General features: G+C 43.2%; 1 protein-coding gene across 12 annotated transcripts in view; it reads right to left on the bottom strand.

The window, feature by feature from the left end:
• Nucleotides 1-18,055, bottom strand: part of NCOR1 (nuclear receptor corepressor 1) — a 211,728-nt gene that overhangs the window by 39,820 nt on the left and 153,853 nt on the right. For 8 of the 12 annotated variants that reach the window (XM_069089582.1, XM_069089581.1, XM_069089584.1 and 5 more), the window contains 9 exons: nucleotides 17,847-17,973; nucleotides 14,995-15,541; nucleotides 10,379-10,508; nucleotides 9,186-9,357; nucleotides 5,128-5,286; nucleotides 4,238-4,398; nucleotides 1,348-1,468; nucleotides 1,145-1,249; nucleotides 689-789 (listed from right to left, as the gene is read on the bottom strand). In XM_069089582.1, the coding sequence (XP_068945683.1) occupies nucleotides 689-789; nucleotides 1,145-1,249; nucleotides 1,348-1,468; nucleotides 4,238-4,398; nucleotides 5,128-5,286; nucleotides 9,186-9,357; nucleotides 10,379-10,508; nucleotides 14,995-15,541; nucleotides 17,847-17,973 (1,623 nt within the window). The remainder of the gene's footprint in view (nucleotides 1-688; nucleotides 790-1,144; nucleotides 1,250-1,347; nucleotides 1,469-4,237; nucleotides 4,399-5,127; nucleotides 5,287-9,185; nucleotides 9,358-10,378; nucleotides 10,509-14,994; nucleotides 15,542-17,846; nucleotides 17,974-18,055) is intronic. The other 4 variants (XM_069089591.1, XM_069089592.1, XM_069089588.1 and 1 more) reach the window with 3 other exon arrangements.

The raw sequence follows: 18,055 nt of genomic DNA, 5'->3' as shown, positions 1-18,055 counted from the left end.
CTTGTCAATGAAGACTTTTTCAGACCTCCACAATCTAGCTTCTATCACCTTTTCACTCTTATATACTCTTAATCCTCTTCATGCCCACTCTGTTCTAGTCCAAAAGGCCTAGCAGGTATTCGAAGGATACAACATTCAGCCTCTAGCCTCCGGTTTTGTCACAAGGGGACCCCCAGGTCTGAAATAAGCTCCTCTTGCTCAGCTCCACCTCCCAGAATTCCAAACTTCCTTCCATACACAACTCAAGTGGTCACCCCCTCCCTGAGGCCTTTCCTTAGATGTCCCAGTTACTCACACTCTCAGTCTAAGAACATTATTTCTTATTTGCTATCTTTTTACAGATAGTATCCCCCAAAAGAATGTATCCCCAGTGCCTAACACAGTGCTTTCACAAAGGACGGGGGATATTTGTAGGTTTGCATTGACCTTGGTTTTACTGCCCATTTGCAAAGTGCTGACCCTTCCATGGAAAGTAGCCACAAGCTTTAGCTGCTAGTGGGACACAATAACAACGTCCAGAAGCACGATGACTCTGAACTGGTGAAAGATTGCACTCATCTTGTAAAGCCAAATGAATGAGAGTGGGCCATATTAATTCTACTGTGGAACAAAGAAAGTCTCAGGATCCTCAACAATGCAGAGCTTTTGGACAACTGAAATTGTCTAAATTAGAAATTGGTAAAATTACCTGAGTGATAGAGCCCCGAAGGGAAGGGATGCTTTCAACAGGAACTTTGCTAGCTGGGGTTCCTCGAGTGATACTTCCTTCTTGGATTGCTGCTGTCGTACCTGAGTCAAAATGAAATAAATGGCAAAATTAGATCCTTTCAGGTAAAATCATTCAATATCAATAACGCTAAACTACCAAAATTATAGGGAAATGGGGACATGACATGATGGGCTTTTAATAATTTTTTTTAGGAGAGTTACTCAATATGTATAACAAAAGGATATGGCATTACCAAATAGTCAAGTTTAAAAGAAAAACAGAATTGAGAAGTGAAAGCCACTGTTTATAGACTATCAAATAGAAAGGTCTATATTACCATCAACTGACCTCATTTATTCACTTCTCTAAAACTACTTCTCTCATCTTCCTGAAAAAATAACATTTCTCCACCCGTCCTGTCCCAACAAGTGTTACCTCTGACAACACCTTCATGCTGGGCCCTGACCAATAAGCCTTCGGGCTGGGAGGTTTGACCTCGGGGTGAGAATTCCTCCTGCTTGATATAGGGCATGGGGGCAGCTGGTCAAAAAAAAAAAAAAAAAAGAGCCATGACTCTAGCGGCAGGGCAGGGGTGCTCCTGTCAGTGTGCCAAAGTGGGTGCGCCCTTGGCTCCTTACCAGGCTTGGTTGGCTCCTGCTGCCGTGGCAATCCAAGGGATATAGACCCAACTGAAGGCTTTGCTGGCTCTGGGGTGTAGGAAGGTTGGCAATGAGAGGTTAAATAGGTGCCAGGAGTTCCCTGAAAGAATAAAGACTGAGTGAGTAGGCTAGCTTCCCAGGGCAAGGCTTGGTGCTGCTGTGCAGGTTTATAGTTATAAGACAGATTTCTTCCAGGGGAATTCCTGAGGCTGTGTTCTCCATGATTCTGAGAATCTATGAGGGAGAAGCTGTCATTACTACCTTCTCTAGGACTTAAAAAGAGAGACAACTCTCCTTAGAAATTAGTGTAATTACACACACTTGGCAGCCATGCTGTAAAAGAAATCTTTTTCCAATTATATAAATGATACATCACTGTTGCTGTGGGAGTTATCATCAAAAAGACACAAAGCTGAAAGGAACCATAGAGGTTGTCTAGTCCAAAGCAGTCACTTTAAAAGATCTGCTAGCAGCCTTTAGTCAGCAGTTGCTGATGTCCATCCCAGTCACTAAAAACATCTGACAATATCTGTACCACCATGAAGTTCAACGCACTCAGTGCTTATGGAAACTGCTTTCCTTCAGGAGGCTGAAGCAGGATATCTCCACCCAGCTCTCTCACAGGCATCTCCAAGTTGGCATACCCCAAACCACAGTCTGTCTGCTGTCGCTGTCTGGGCTAGGGGCACCACCATTTACTCTGTCTTGGGTCATGCAGCTTTTAGGCTGTGTCTTCACTCTCTCCTCCTCCTCAGCTCTTGCATCCCTTCTGTTACAGAGTCCTTTGACTCTATGTCTGCAACATCTCTTACCCCAAGCCCCACCCCTCTCTAAACCCACTGTTTGTAACCCTAAGTACAAAGCACTGATATCACAGGCTTGGGTCACTGCATCAGTGTCCTAACGGGGCAGCTAGGTGGTACAGTGGAGAAAGCATTGAGCTTCATGTCATGAAGACTTGAGTTCAAATCTGCACCCAGACACTTATTAGTTGTATGACCTTGGGCAAGTCACTTAACCTGCTTGTCTCAGTTTCCTCATCTGTAAAATGGTGATAATAGGGGCAGCCAGGTAGCACAGCAAGTAAGAGCACCAGCTCCAGTGTTGGGATGACCTGGAGATTGAATCCCGGGCTCAGACACTTAGCACCCACCCAGAAACACCTGGCCGTGTAACCTTGAGCAAGTTACTTAACCCCAATTGCTTAGGGGCAGCCAGGTGGCTCAGAGAGTAAGAGCACTGGCTCCAGTGTCAGGATGACCTGGGGATCAAATCCTGGGCTCAGATACTCAGCACCACACCCAGAAATAACTGGCCGTGTAACTTTGAGCAAGTTACTTAACCCCAATTGCTTAGGGGCGGCCAGGTGGCTCAGAGAGTAAGATCACCGGCTCCAGTGTCGGGATGACCTGGAGATCAAATCCTGGGCTGAGACACTCAGCACCACACCCAGAAATAACTGGCCGTGTAACCTGGAGCAAGTTACTTAACCCCAATTGCTTAAAAAAAAAAATGGTGATAATAATAGCACGGACGTCCCAGAGTTGTTTCAAAGATCACTTGGCACAGAGCCTGGTACAAAGTTGAGTGCCATGTAAATATTAAACATTATTATTATTATTAGCTGACAGGTTTTGCCACATCTCTGCCCTCCCACTGATTCACCTTTATGTACTAAAAGAATATCAAATACAGATTGATCATGTCACTTTTATTCTCAAAAATCACTGTTGACTGCTAATAATCTCCCAAATAAAATTCCAACTTCTCTGCTTTGCATTCAGGCTGTGCTAAGATAATACAAAGGATCTGGACTCAGACAGTTCTCCATCTGACTCTCTCTTCAAACACTTCCTAGATGTGTGTGGCCCTGGGCAAGTCACATGACCTCTAGGAAGGATAGTTTCCTTTTCTACAAAATGGTGACACTGACAGATTCCCTCTCCACCCCCTAACCCCCGCCCCAGCCTTTATAAGGGTCAAGGCAGACAACACCTGCCAGATGTTAAGGCTCACTCTGAGCACTGAAGGAATCTTAGCTACTTCTAGGAATTCCCAGGATCTGGGCCACCTTCCCTTTCCAGCCTGGTCTGAGACCATTACTCCCATTGGACTCTGTTCTTAAATACTCTGAACAGACCAGAAGCATCATTGATTTGGAAGTTCCCACCACTGAAACAGATCTAAGTTCCTCCTAGCCAGCCAGCCTGCCCTGGTAGACTCCCAAAGGGTTGGTGCAGGGGCACTTAACATTTAATTTGAGCTCTTGCCTCCTCTCAAAACTCTTGATGGGCCATGCCCTTACCTCTGCACCCTACTGGCCTTGTTCCCTTTGTCTTTCCACCTCCTTCTAGGCCTGAATTCCTGCTCTTTATTGAAAGCACAATGCAAAGGCTGCTTCCTACATGAAGCCTTTCCCAATGCCCATTATTTATAGCCTCTCCCTTCCCCCCCCACATTACACATTTGCTAACTTGAATGCATTTCACCTATAACACTGCTTATTATACTTATTTGTGTTTGTATCCTAAACCTCCATGAAGCTATAAATTCTTTAAGGAAAGGGACTGTGTTGTATTTAAACTTTACATCTTCCTAGTCCTTTGGCACTGTGCTATGAAAACAGGTGGTACGTGATAAAAGTTTATTACATAAATAAATGCTGAGTCACACTCTGACACTCCTGACACTTTGGTTCTCTCTGGGGCATACAATATATACCTCTTTCTAAACTGGGTCTAGGCAACAGTCTTTGGGAAGATTACTACTTACTAGGTATAATTAAATCGTATAGTAAAGACAGAAAAACCTAAAAAAAAAAAAAAGCAGCATTCAGTAGGAAAGTTAGTGAGGCTAACAAGACCTTTACCTGTGAGATTGATCCTCCCATAATGAATGATGGTTTTTCAGTGGCCATGGTAGTTTTGGAAGAAGGAATGAGTGGAGGAGGTGGCCTGGTGGGTCGGGTTGTTGGAAGCCTTGCTGCGTCGGGGAGACTTGTTATCACTTGATGGGGAGCAGGCTGGAGGACTTTTAAAGAAAGAGAAAAGCTTGAAAACAAGGTCAGTTTATTAGTCTGCTAAAATGTATTAACCACAAGACGGCTCGGTCCCAAAGTGAAATACGATTAGCGGCTGGCTGGCACTCCCTATTTCCTAAGTGCATCTCTTTCTGATGACTTCTTGTTTTCCCTTCAGAATTTAGGTCACTGGTGGGACTTGTAATTCTGTAAAGCACAACTACCTTGTCTACAACGACAATGTTTAACCTCACAGGCCAAACACATAATCTAGATTGTTTTTGCCGATTAAACATCTCCGATTCTTTCCAGACCCCGAGCAGCAGAAGCAAACTTTGTTGAGCTTTTCTCCAAGAGGCCTCCATCACTACTCTGGACTTCACAACTGAGGTCACAGTAAAGGGATGTTTCTTGAGAACAGCCTCAACTACTTCCACCTCCTCTTTATATCCTACTGAATATGGAAAACAGGGAAGGACTTTAGCTCCCACTAGGATGCTGGAAAACCTCCTGAAGTAACTTAAGATTGCATAAAATTCACTAAAGCTCAAGGAAAAACTGTGTGGCCATCATGAAGACAGCCAGGGAAACCAAGCTCCATGGTGTGGCCACTCACAACAAGACCCTGAGGCAGGGAAGGTGTGGTCTCTGAAGTGCAGAAGGAAGAAGTAAAGGTGCGTTAACGTCTCCCAGCTGAAGGCAGACCGCTGGCAACCACTGTGCACATGAGCGATATTTACCTGGCGGGCCACTACAGCGAGCAGCACTCCTATCGGGCTGTGCAGGTGCTTTACTGCCTTCTCTTGGAGAGGCTGACCTTGCTGCGGGGCTTTGCCTCTGTGCTTCCTGCTCTAGTGCGCGTCTGACCTCAGCATGAGGCAGAAAGGCCACTGATTTTCCTAAGAAAGTTAAAGTTACCAAAATGAGGGAAGGACCTCAAATTAAAATATTAAGGACCTAGCCCACATTATCCAGGGTGGGAGGATCCCAGCTATTCTAATGAGTGAACCGTTGGTAGCAAGAGTCTGAAAGCTTCCAAACACCCCAGCCCCAACAAAAAACCACACCTTTAAGATGGAAACCAAGAAAAGGAAAGCCAAACTAAAACTCCAAATTATCTCAAAAGCAAAGTCCTCACAACCAACCAAAAATGCTCTTTTTTTCAGGAAACTTCAGCACACCAACAAAATTTGCAAATGCAGCAATTATATCGGGAACCTGAGACTAAGGTACCAACATCAGCACCGCACCAGCGAGCACCTCAGAGGATGGGTCTGGAGGGCTCACAAAGCAACCTGGTAATGTGGGCCTTTTATATTACTTGAATTAAGAGACTGATTCTCCCATAATGAATAATTTTAAATTAATTTTAGAAAGAGATAAATTCTTGGATATAAACTGAGCTAAGCCAACAAAATCAACATCTGGTTTTTAAAAATAGAAGCTGAAACTAAATGAGACTAGAATATTTAAATGCAACCAAATATAAAAGTTTTAAAGGGCATTAGGAGGTTACAAATTCAAACTCAGAAAGCTGGCAGAGGTTTTGTGCCAACTGAGATTTCCTTCTAGTATTTGCATATACATTTAGTTTAAATGCAAACTTCAGCTATGGTCAGCCTACAAAAGCACCTATCATCACTTACACCTTTCACAGAATTTACTGTTTATTTTTAAGAGACTTCTAAGAAAAACAGACTTTAATAGAAACCTGCATCTCAACTACAGAGAATTTTCCTTAAAAGTGACCTTTTTTTTTTTTTACCACTTTATCCTCTCCAATTTCAGGATGGGACCAATTAAGTTTAAAATAGTTAATTATGTTAATCTTATTATGGAAAAGATGAAGAGTTGGAAATTACATGGTTTTCTTTTTGTTTTAAGATGGAAACAAAGAATATTCTTACATAGTTGTAAAAATCAACAAGTGTCCAACTGATGACAGAAAATGTCAAAAATAAAATAATACCAAATTAGAAGGATTAAAAAAAGAGAAACTCATCATAGAAGCTCCAATCCAAACTCTTTAGTAAACTGTCACCTCTAAGAGTTCGGAAAAGATATGAATCCTATCAAAAATAAATATACAAATAAATTTAAAAATCAACAAGTGTCCAGTGCCAAAAAGAAATCACAATGCCGGTCTCCTTTACTCCTAACATATCCCCAGTTTTAGACATAGGCTGAGTGAGGAGCTGAACCAGACTGTGCCTGGCTCGAGACATTTGAAATGAAGGACAGCAGAAAAGAAAGGGCAAGAAAGAGTTTGTGGCTAAAGTAGCCACATGTAGGTAGACTAGCTAAAACTTTGCAAAAAAAAAGATGTTTATAAAAGAGCCTCTGAGACTGCATTCCTAGGCTCGAAACAGCATCAGATGTTTATGGAAAAATCGAACATGCTAACTGAAGAGAAAATCACATCATAAAACACGCAGATCAGACACTTAAGAAATCCTGATTGCACATTAGCTTAGCCCTGACAACCTGATGCTTCCTACTACTTTACTGTGTGTGACTCTGTGTGTGTGTGTGTGTGTGTGTGTGAGCAGCTTTGAAAATGAAAGGGAAAAACAAGTCCCCCAAACCTAAAGAAGTATACCTTTTAAAATAAATAAAATTAATTGCACAAGAACATTACGTTACAGTAGAAATTGAGTGGTGGGCTGGGTCTTCAAAGGCCTTCTCTTAATTATGGCCCAGCCATTTATAGCTGGGGGGCCTCTGGTAGACAATCATCTGCAAACGAGGGTAATAACATTTGTATGGCTCTCCCTCACAAGGGTGGTTGTAAAGAACAAATGAAAATCTGTGCAAAACCCTTTGTAAACTTTAAAAGGAGAGAGAAATGTTAGCTGATACTATTTTCTAGGGTGAGTCATTTTGTCAAAATTTTCCTGGAGCCCCTAACTATAAAGTATAGCATTACTTGTCATTTAATTTCATGTAAATGGCCTGTTTTCACTGTAATTTTTTAAATGAATTTTTAGACTGCCTTTGGTAAACTAAGTATAATGGAAAGAAGTTGGACTCAAAACATCTGGGGGAGTACACTGAATGGATGAATGAAGTGAACTGTGACACAATTTTCTGGTTCAGCTGGGCTGGCTGTTCAAGCCTTCCCAGAGCCCAAACCACACTGATCAATTACTGTCAAGGGGCAAACACCAATGGCAGAATCATGAAAATTCCACTATCAGTCAAAACAGCCCCCCACACATGGGGATTAATGAGCAGTTTAATTAGAATTTACATTTCTTAAACTCCTGACTTTTGGTTTCTGTTTGAATTAGTCACACCATTCAGATCCAGCCTCAAGACGCAACCAACTATTATTTATTTGGGGAAAAAGACCAAAAGAAGCAGACAAGACAAAATGGTGAATGCTCAAACATCTCTTGGGCGTCTCAGGTCTTTTCTCTCACGCAGAAGGTAGTTCTGATTTTTTGAGTAAATTTCAATCACATGCAAAACTTAACTCATTCATTCTAAAGCAGAATGTTATGAGTCCAACATGTGTAACCATTTGGGATGATACATTTACTAAGAAGTTTCCACAAGTTATCCTAAACCACTTAAAAGTAGTGAGTTTACAAACTCACTTTCCTGTTTGCTCCTTCATCGTGTCTATTATGCAGGAAACAATGACTGTCAAATCACAGATTCTAGTTCAAAAACAACTTTATTAATAAGTATTTTTCTAGTTGGAATGCTCTATTAATAAGGACAATATACATGTCTATAGTTGGGAAAAATGCAACATGGTCAAAATGATCTCGAATGGCAATATCTTCAAATCCCACCAGATGGGGACATTTTCATTTGGAAAGCAGATCTTGAATTCAAAACACAATACTGCTCCACTGCCCCTGGCTAGTTTCTCTCTCATTTTAAAATGATGAAGAGAAAGGTTTGAGAAGGCCCAACCCAAAATATAATTGCTTTTTGGCACTTTGCTATAACAAGTTTTGGCAAGACATACATTCTTATTATTTACAGGAAGGAAAAAGCAAGATGGCAAAGTACAAGAAATGCTGTTTTGCATTCTGTATCTTTTCACAAGTTTGTCACTCACTTATTTACATATGTAAAACCTTTCCCAAGAGGCTTGTGAACCATCTAGATAAAGAGGAAACTGATCAACACTGATTTTCTAAAATCCTATTCTATCAAACTCCCTAATAAGAACCAGATCTCCTCAGCAGATCTAACACTTCATTCTTGATTCAAGGCAGAATAATATGACTGCTTTTGTTTTGCCATGAAGAGTAAATGTGGGAGACAGGACTTCTTCCAAAGAATTGTGTCCCATGCTTGCTTGTGTGCCTCCCGGTCCAGAGTGGGCCACACTTGTCCTTAGCTCCAAACCTGAAAGGAAACCTGATTCTGGGGTTGTGCATAAACTCAAATCACTTAAATCAGATGTAAACATTTTAGATTGCAAACCATTTTTATTTGGGATGTTAGATTGCGGAATCCTCATTTTGCTCTTATAATCTGGAAGAGTTAGAGGTTATAAGCATAGTTTTGGTAAGATTTAAATTCCTTAATAATTCCTTTTACATTTCAATTTAAGGAATAGAAAACAATTTTTTTTTTCTAGATCCAAGTTTTTATGTTTGATTCTATGAATTATATTTGTCCATTAAAATGGAGTAATAACCCACTGGTTTTTAATGATGGTTTACAAAACACCTAGAGTGTAACTATGGCTGCCATCTACAAAGCTCATTTTGACTTCTGTGGTTTAACTCCTGGGGCAGGGAGAGTGTAGCATATGTCCTTGGTGCTTCAAACCTACCTTCCCATTCAACATTTGGACTCGCAGAACGTCGACACTCTGGATCAAGCTGTTCTTGTCTCTGCCGCTCCTCTAGAAGGGCCGATTCATGCATGGCTTTGATGTGCCTCTGAAAAAGAGCATAGCCACTCACAGGGGCGCCGACAGGCACACTACAGGGGGTGCAGGAGACCTGTGATGAGAGTGGAGAAAATGTGCTAAGGAGTCTGCTCAAGTTACCAATGTCGTACAAAGGGGGCACAATCTTCACCCCATGCTAAGTATGTGGCAGAATTCTGTGAGTCACTAATTACAGTAATGTCCCCAAATTACTGCTTCTAAAAAAAAAAAAAAACTGAATTCGAAAAGGCAAAAAAAATTTTAATACTAAAAACTACCTTGAAAATAAACAGAACACATTGGGAAACACTGTGTCTACCAAGTGGAACTGAAGATACAGAATAACTAAAATTTTGTGCTCTAATAAGCCTATTTCTTTTGATATCTGACATTTGGACGAGGGCTGAACCCGGAAAAGATGGTGTAATCAATATTAAAGGCCATCCCCATGAAAAAGCAACTGAAAAATGATCATGTCAAGAACTGCTCTCAAAGTTAAATCCAGAGCTCAGGGGAGAAAAAGCACAGGATTCTTCTCCTGTGAGGAGCCCTGGGGAGGGACCTTTCACCAAGGGTTATACGCCAGCTATCTGCAAATACCTGAAGGGCTATCATGTAAGAAGAAGTGTTACATGTGTTCTGTATGGCCCAAGAGGGAAGAAATCTGGAGCAATTAAAAGTTCTACCAAGGCAAATTTCTGCCCAGTATCAGGAAAAACTTCCTAACAATATCAACTGTCCCAAAGTAGGAGGGGATGCCTAGGGAGGGGTAGGTTCCCCCTAAAGGGAGGCCTTCAAGGAGAGGCTGACTACTTGCGAGTGTATTACAATGAGGATAAAATTCTGTCATTCTTTCTCCTCTACCTGTTAAAGAGTTTCTGCCATTCTGAAACCTGGACACTGCATACCTCCAATCCCCCCTCTTGACCCATAACCATACAATGAGAAAACAGAAAACCTATGGAAATGAAAGAAGAGAACATTCTGAACTGTTTTTCTTTCTCACAGGGTACTACAATTAAAGACCTTCAAACAAAAGAAATGGAAATTTAATATAACCTACTTCAAACCCTAGCTAGATAGCTAGGACTTACCATTGGTGGGATGACAGCAGCTCTATGATGAAGCTGTTGTAGGTCCATTGCAGCTGGTTTTATGGGAGAAGAGACTAATACAGATCCAGTAGGATTTAACAGTGAAGGCTTTGAATCCATAGGAAACATTCTGGAATCAGAAATAGAGAGCAAAGGAAAGTTTGGAAAGGCTTATTCTCACTAAAGAAAAGTTTACAATCAATTCCCTTATAGTCATATTAATCTATACAATTTACTTAAGAGTTAATTAAAAGATGGTTCTTATGGTAGTACAAAAGGAAGGTAGAAAGGAGGGAGGGAGGGAGGGAGGGAGGGAGGAAGGAAGGAAGGAAGGAAGGAAGGAAGGAAGGAAGGAAGGAAGGAAGGAAGGAAGGAAGGAAGGAAGGAAGGAAGGAAGGAAGGAAGGAAGGAAGATAGGAAGGAAGATAGGAAGGAAAGAAAGAAAGGTTGTAATATGTTGATGATAACTCATATATGGAAAGTTATATGAATTTATCTTGAATTTACACAAAAGGGGCTAAGAAACAAACACCACTGTCTGGTGTAATGACAAGATAGCCCGGCCATCTAGGCATGGGGCCTGCAGTATAGCTCTGTCACTACAGGGTGATCCTGGGGATATCAGAGACCTGGGTCATGCCTGTGACCAGACCCAAGGACTTATTTGCCAGGGTTATTGAGGATTTTAAGAAAAAAAAAGTAGCCAAGACAATTTTCATTTGCAGAATGTTATAGAAATTGAGAATGATATAAAGGCAACAATTATCATATACAACAGTATACAAACACAAAGACTATTTTAAACAATTAAAGCTATATTTTCCACCACAATTTCTTCTTTTCAATATTACATAAATACGTGTTAACTACAAGGGTGATTCAGTTCTTAAAAAGCATATTTAGGGTATAACATCATATCATGAAAGGACAAAAACAATATATATATATATATTTTTTTTTTTTTTTAAGGAACATGTGGAGTAATTTTTAAAATTAAATTTAGTCTGAAATGAAGATCTCTCTTCTTTCTCTTTCATCTCCCATTCTCTCCCCCCAAACTTAAAAAAGCAAGAAAAACAAAACAGCTGGATAATTTTAAAAATTCAGAAAAAGACAAACTGTTCAAAGGAATTCTTGAATCCCTAAATATTACTTCCATACGAAATTAATTTTGACTTAATTTTGAACATTTTAAACACTGTTGTAGTATAACGCTTACCACCTCAAGGTGATGAAACTTTTCTTTTTGCAATTCTCCCTTTGTCCACCTGCTCCTGAATCTATTCATCTACACTCCAGCCCTTGGTCCTTGGCTCCCTGCTCTCCCAATACATCCCCGCCCTTGGCAATCTTAGTCCTAGAGTTAACCATTTCAACTCTATTGTCTAGTGTGCAGTCCCTCATCCTACTACCACTCGGGCCTCTCAGGTTCCCACCTTCCCTTGCTGCCAAATACCCCTGCTACAAGTTACACAACTGGCAACTGTAAGCTGGTCATCACTATGGAGAAGCAGCCCTTTAGTTCTAGCTTACTTGGCTGCCCATACCTTTTCTTCTCAAGTTGATGCCATCCCTATACTTCACAACCCCTCAGAGTGGCCTCTCCTCCTTGGTCTGTGCTCTAAAGAGCTAGTGCCAAAGCCTCTACCTAGCCCTTGGATCTCTCCTGTCTCCTCCAGGGTCTCACTCTCTTTCATCCACTGCTCTCTCTCCAAAATGTAATATCTCCATAATCAATAAGCTTTCCCCTGAAGGTTACAGCCATTTCTGCCTTTACCAGCCTTAAAAGATCTTCAATTGGCCCTAGAATCAACCTACTATCCAAAAGCTCTCCTAACTTCCATAATAAAAAAAAGAAAATCTGTGACCTCCACATTTTTTCCCCTAATGACCTCTTAATCCTGTGTAGTTTAGCTCTGACCATTTATCACTTAGCTAAACAACAGGCCCTTTCGAAGTCTTGATTCCTATTCGCTGATTTTTCAGACATCACTCTCCCCTGGTTCTCCTCCTAGTCAGTCAGTAAGTCAATACACATTTATTAAGCACTCACTTATGTGCCATACGTTGTGCTGGAGTGCAAGGGCAGAAACACAGTTCCTCCTTCAAGGGACACACATCAGAATGAGAGAGGCAGCACGCAAAGAACTATACACATGCAAAATTCCTTTTGGGTAAATGGAAAGTCATCTCAGAGCAAAGCTGCTGAAAGTGGAGAGGGGAAGGAAGAAGGGTGGGGAAAGTCCTAAGATATGTGCTCAGTCAGAAAGGAAGCCAGAGAAGTCAGGAGGCAGAGGTGAGGAGGGAGAGCAAACCGTGCATTGAGATGAGCCAGTGAGAAGGAAGCAAGTGGAGAAGAGGGCAGTGTGTGCAGATGGGCAAGGACAGTTTACCTGGACTGAGGATTAGGGGACTGGAAAGGAAGGAAGTGGCTGGTTATGAGAGGTTATAAATCTCAAATGGTGCTTTTTATATCTGATCCTGGAAATACCAAAAAGCCACTGAGGTTTACTGAGTGGCATGGTCAGACTTGTGCTTTAGGAAAATTACCCAAGCAGGCAAGGAAGGGATGGAGCCAAGCAAGAAGCTTCGTAGTAGTAGCACAGGAGTGACATGAGGTAGCAAAGGCTGCAGGAGAGTTCAAGAAGGATAAGGACTGAGAAAAGGCCATTGGATTTGGCAATTGAGAGACTGATAACTTCAGAGAGAGCAATTCTAGCTGAATGGGGGGGGGGGGCTGGAAGTTATGTGCCACAGGATTTAGAAGTGAGTGAGAGGAAAGGAAGGGGAAGCTCTTGCTGTAGTCAGCTTTCTCAAGAGTTTGGCCAAGAAGGGGCAGAGAGACACTGACCAAGGGCCAACCTTGTAGGATCAAGGGAAGGCTTTTTAGAGGGAAGAAATGGACATTGGTGTGGTTGGAGGCTCATAAGGAACAAGGAGACAGAGAGATATTAAGGATTAAAGAGAGAGGAGGGAAGGTAGAAGGGGCAACTTTTGGGAGAGAAGAAAGGATGAGATAAAAAGATCTGCCATGGCAAGGAGAAGGGCTACCTCTTCATATTAGATAGGGTAGAAGGAAATAGGAAGGAGAGATGTCTGAGGGATGTGAAATGTGAAGGAGAGAAAGTCCTTAGCTAAGCACAGGTGAGATGGGTTGCTCTGGCAGGCTTCAGTTGGGAAGAAAAGGTCTGGAATTGCCACTGCAGTGAGTGGAACAGTGAATAATTAGAGATATAAAAGAACTGTGTTTCTAAAGGCAGGCTCCAGTTAAGATTTTGTAGCACACATTAGTAGTGGACTCTAAGCATGGCTTGGGGACTTCTGCCAGCTCACTTCAGCAGCACATGGATAAGACTGAATGAATAAATGAGGTAGGTGGTGAGAATAACAGGAGGCTGGGGCTTGACAATGCACGACTCAGGATAAGGTGCAGGAAGCAAGGAATTTGAGTGCAATGGACAAGTGTAGAGCTGAACTGACTCAAGAAAGGAGGAGTGGGTCGCCAGGGCAGGGGTGATGGCCTGGGAAAGAAGCCCATCTGATCACTTTTCCTTTACTGGATACGTGTCTAAGTCCTACCCTATAAACAAGAATGTTTACCGGGCTCAGTCCAAGGCCTTCTCTCTAAACTCTCCACATGAGTTCAGCTGTCACCTCTACTGTGATGACTCTCAGACCAGTATCTCCTACCCTCTCCACACTCCTGAGTTCCAAAGGCCCACTAGACATCTCCAACCAGATCAAATTCAGGATGGACAGAACTCACTCCCTCTCTTCCTCAGCCCTTCCATCCTACCCCGGCCTGTTCCCCAGTGTCCTTCCTTATCTACTGACACCCATTCTTCCAGCTTCCTCCGCTGTTGTTCCTTCCCACACCTCTTCCTTCTTTGCAAATTCACTCTGGCTGTCTTCATCTCCCTCCTAGCAGGGGGACCAATCCCAGCCTCGGCTCTTTGCCCACTCCACCCAACTCCATCTGCTGCACCACCAGCCAAAGAACACGAGTCTGGCCCAAGCTTTCTCTCTCTCCTCAGTGGCTCTAGGATAAGTAGCCCCTCTCTGACCTGCCTTGCCCCTTGACTTCCTGCCATCCTGCCAGGACCCATTCCCTTCTCTCTCCAGCCTCCTTGTTAGTCTGAGTTCATTCGAAGCTCAGCTTATGTGACATCTCTGCCTGCCTGCCCTCGCCCCCCAGTTGTTGCTATAATACAGTCTATTCCACACTCTCTTTGTGACTTATTGTACACTGAGGATGTAACATTCATCTAGCTAGAACAAAAGCTCCTCAAGGTTAAGGACCAAGTCCTACTGATCTCTGTACCCCGGCCAGAGGGTACAGACTTCCTCATTCCTCGAGCTATTGTGCTGATACTTGTCTCTCCCCCACTCCCACCCCCACCCTGCAGCTCTGCAAAGGCCAGCACTTCTTTTATTCTGTGCTGCAAGGCACAAAGCCTCACACCATGTAGACATTTAATAAATGCCTGCTGGATAAAAACTAAGATAAGTCATCCTGCAGATGGCCATCTACCCTGCACCTTCTCCATGTGCCATGCAGAGCCACTGCCCAGCCCCAGCTGGCAGCCAGCCCCAGGGCAGTGTGGGCCCTCTCTCACCTCTGCCTCTCAGGAGGCTCTCCATCAACATCTTCATCTGCACTACAGGTAGCACTGGAGTCATTGTCAGATCTAGACTCAGGCCTTGGGGCACCGGAAGTCTGCGCTAAGGCAAAGCTCTCGTCCTCCGGCTCAGGCTCTTCCTTGGGTCTTTCCGAGTCCCTTTCTTTGGCATCGCTCTCTGCTTTCACCTGAACACTTTCTGGCAGTCTCATCTCCGTGTCGCCAGGTTCTGCTTTGGTTTGCCCAGAGAGTGGCTGAGCATTAGCAGAGGGGCTTCCATTGTCAATGTCCATGGGCTCCTGAGGGTCTTCACCGACTTCCTCCTTTACCTGAGCTTCCCCAGCTTCCTGTCCTGCTCCTGGTTTTGCACTTGGAATGACAGGCACAGGTGATGCGCTGGGGCCACCTGTAGTGGATTCCAGTTCTCCCGGAGCCTCACTGGCTAACCCAGATGTGGCATTTTCAGGAGGGTCCTCACCTGACTTGGCACCTTCATCTGGGGAGGGAGAAGGCGCACTCTCTGTATCAGAGCTATTTTCAGCACCTGAAAGATAAGGACAGAGTACACACGTTTAGGAATCAACAAAGTCTAGCGTCCAATCTAACTGGCAGGGATTTGGAAAAGGGGACATTTTACTAGCTTGGGGTGGGGGGGAGATGGGACTCTAAGTTATCAGTTTATACTTTATAATTAAACAATCCTTTTACCCTACAGGAATTTTTCTACAAAGTAGAACAAGACAGGCTATTATGGGAGAAAAAATTCATACAGAAATAACCATAATACAAAGGAAAATATTCATTTGATAAACATTTATCAAGCACCTACTATGTGCCAGCAACTGTCCTAAGTGCTAAAACATGGCTATAGGAAAAAAAAAAAAACCCCAATGCTATAGGAAAAGGAATAAATACTATTGGAAAAGAGAAAAAAAAATGAAAGAATTTTTTTTTTCCTGAGACAGCATAAGAAAATTTTGTAGAGAAGACAGAATTTGAGTCTTGAAGGACAACATTTCTAGAAAAGGAGATTCTAGGAAGATACAACATAGTGAAGGAGGCCATGGAGCTGGGATAGTCTGGGTTGCAGGAAAACAGCTGGGGGTGGGGATGGGGCTTGAACTTTATTCTGTAGGGACTGGATACCATTGCAGATTTCTGTGCAGAAGGATTACACTCTAAGTAGGGTAAGAGGAGAGATGTAACAAGCACCTGTTCATCCCCCTCCCCCAAGGTTGAAAGGGGCTCCTTCTCTTGGAACTGGCACAGGATTCTGAACGTCTCATGGGCCAGGTGACATGCTTACTCTACAGTCTAGTCATTACGAGAAAATACAATCTCTTTGTTACAGCTTGTTATAATACAGTCTATTCCACACTCTATTTGTGATTTATTGTTATTATTGTGACTTACTGTACAGTACTGAGGATGTAACATTCATCTAGCTAGAACAAAAGCTCCTCAAGGCTAAGGACCAAGTCCTACTGATCTCTGTACCCCGGCCAGTATCTAATACTACTTTACACACAGGAGGTAATTAATAAATAGTTGTTACCCATAGGACTGTGGTAACAGTGAGTCATTCATGAAAGAGAGGTAAAGCCTGGAGAATGGATGAGCTAATTAATGGAGAATGTTACAAAGAGAAGGCTCCAGGACAGAGAAAGGGCTGTGGGAGAGACCAAAAGAGTGCACTCAGACTGAAGCAAATGGGAGAGGGAATATCCTCGCACAGGCTACACTGTGTCTCTTGCTGCCCACTCTTCTTCCCCTAACTCCAGAGACGCCATTCACTCTACTGCCCCTATGCCAGTGCACTTCTCCAGACCTCAGCAGCCAACCTCAACTTTCAGTCTCAACTTCTGAACTGCCTGTGAATCACCTCCACTCAAATGTTGCCGCAAACTCAATCATCAAATATCTACTGAACATTACTCAAGGCACTGTGCCAAGTGCTTAACCTAAGCCAGGGGTCCCACGATGAAGAAACCAAGACCAGGCTGAGGAGAAAAGACATCTCCCTAGGAAACAGCACTAAAGGCAATGTCTGCTGAGCATCAACATGAAGGAAATGGGCAGTAATCAGCACAGGGCTGCAGAAGGGACACGGAAGGCTTAGGGGCAGCTGAATGCAGAATTAAACGATCAGATTCAAAGACCTTCGAGTCCACCCAAGGTAGGAAGGCCCACTAAGTATAGCTGCCAGGGCTGTGTTATGACAGAGCCTCCCTGAAAATGTGGCCACTGATCCCAATCCAGCCACGAGACAGGCCTGCACTAAGAACTGCAGCTTCCATGGACCAGCCCTTCCAATGCTCAAAGACAAAGGGATTTTGTTCCCTTCGTTTCCATCTTCATGGCCAGGTCAATCCCTGGACCCTCCCATGAAGCCTTCTTGGAACATTCCACAACAATTCATTCAGTCCATCACTGAGTAGCTGCTATGTACAGGGAGCTGGAGGACGTGGAAAGTCTGACTAAGACAGTCTTAGACACGTGGAGCTTCTATTCCAGAGCTCACCTCTGAACTACTGCTACACTGACACTATAAGGCTTCAAAGCCATCTAGCAAAGAGAAAGATCACTGCCATCACAGATGCCAACTTTCTATTCCCATCTTTACAAAGAGAAGCACCCCTCCCAGACCCCAGCAAGGCTTTCAGAGCCTCATTAATCAGGCAGCATTCAGGGTGGGGCAAGGGAAGGCCTGAGGCTGTGGAAATGCCATCCCTATTATTTTTTTTATTAAGCTATTTCCAAATGACTTAGCCAATTACACAGACTTGGAGATCTGGAAACAACAGCAGCAGAACCCAGCCCAGACACTTTCAGTCAGCTCTAGCTACTACCTTCACTGTCTTCTGGATTCTCTTCTTCATTGGAAGCTTCAATATCTTCATCCTCCTGTGCAGAGACAGTGGAAGCAATGCTTTCACACTGGGACACGTCTCGCTCCTCCCGGGGCCTCCGTGAAGACTAAATAAAGAGAAGGAGACATAAGGATCTGCAACGCTACAGAAGCAGGAGCCAGAGCTGCTCCTCTGAACCAACATCAGCA

This window comes from Petaurus breviceps, unplaced genomic scaffold (genome assembly GCF_028583685.1).
Source record: "Petaurus breviceps papuanus isolate PSGF00001 unplaced genomic scaffold, PetGlider_PUasm1.0 186, whole genome shotgun sequence".
Classification (NCBI taxonomy): Eukaryota; Metazoa; Chordata; class Mammalia; order Diprotodontia; family Petauridae; genus Petaurus; species Petaurus breviceps.
Note: the sequence above shows the minus strand (reverse complement) of the source record. Positions and strands in the feature narration are given on the sequence as shown.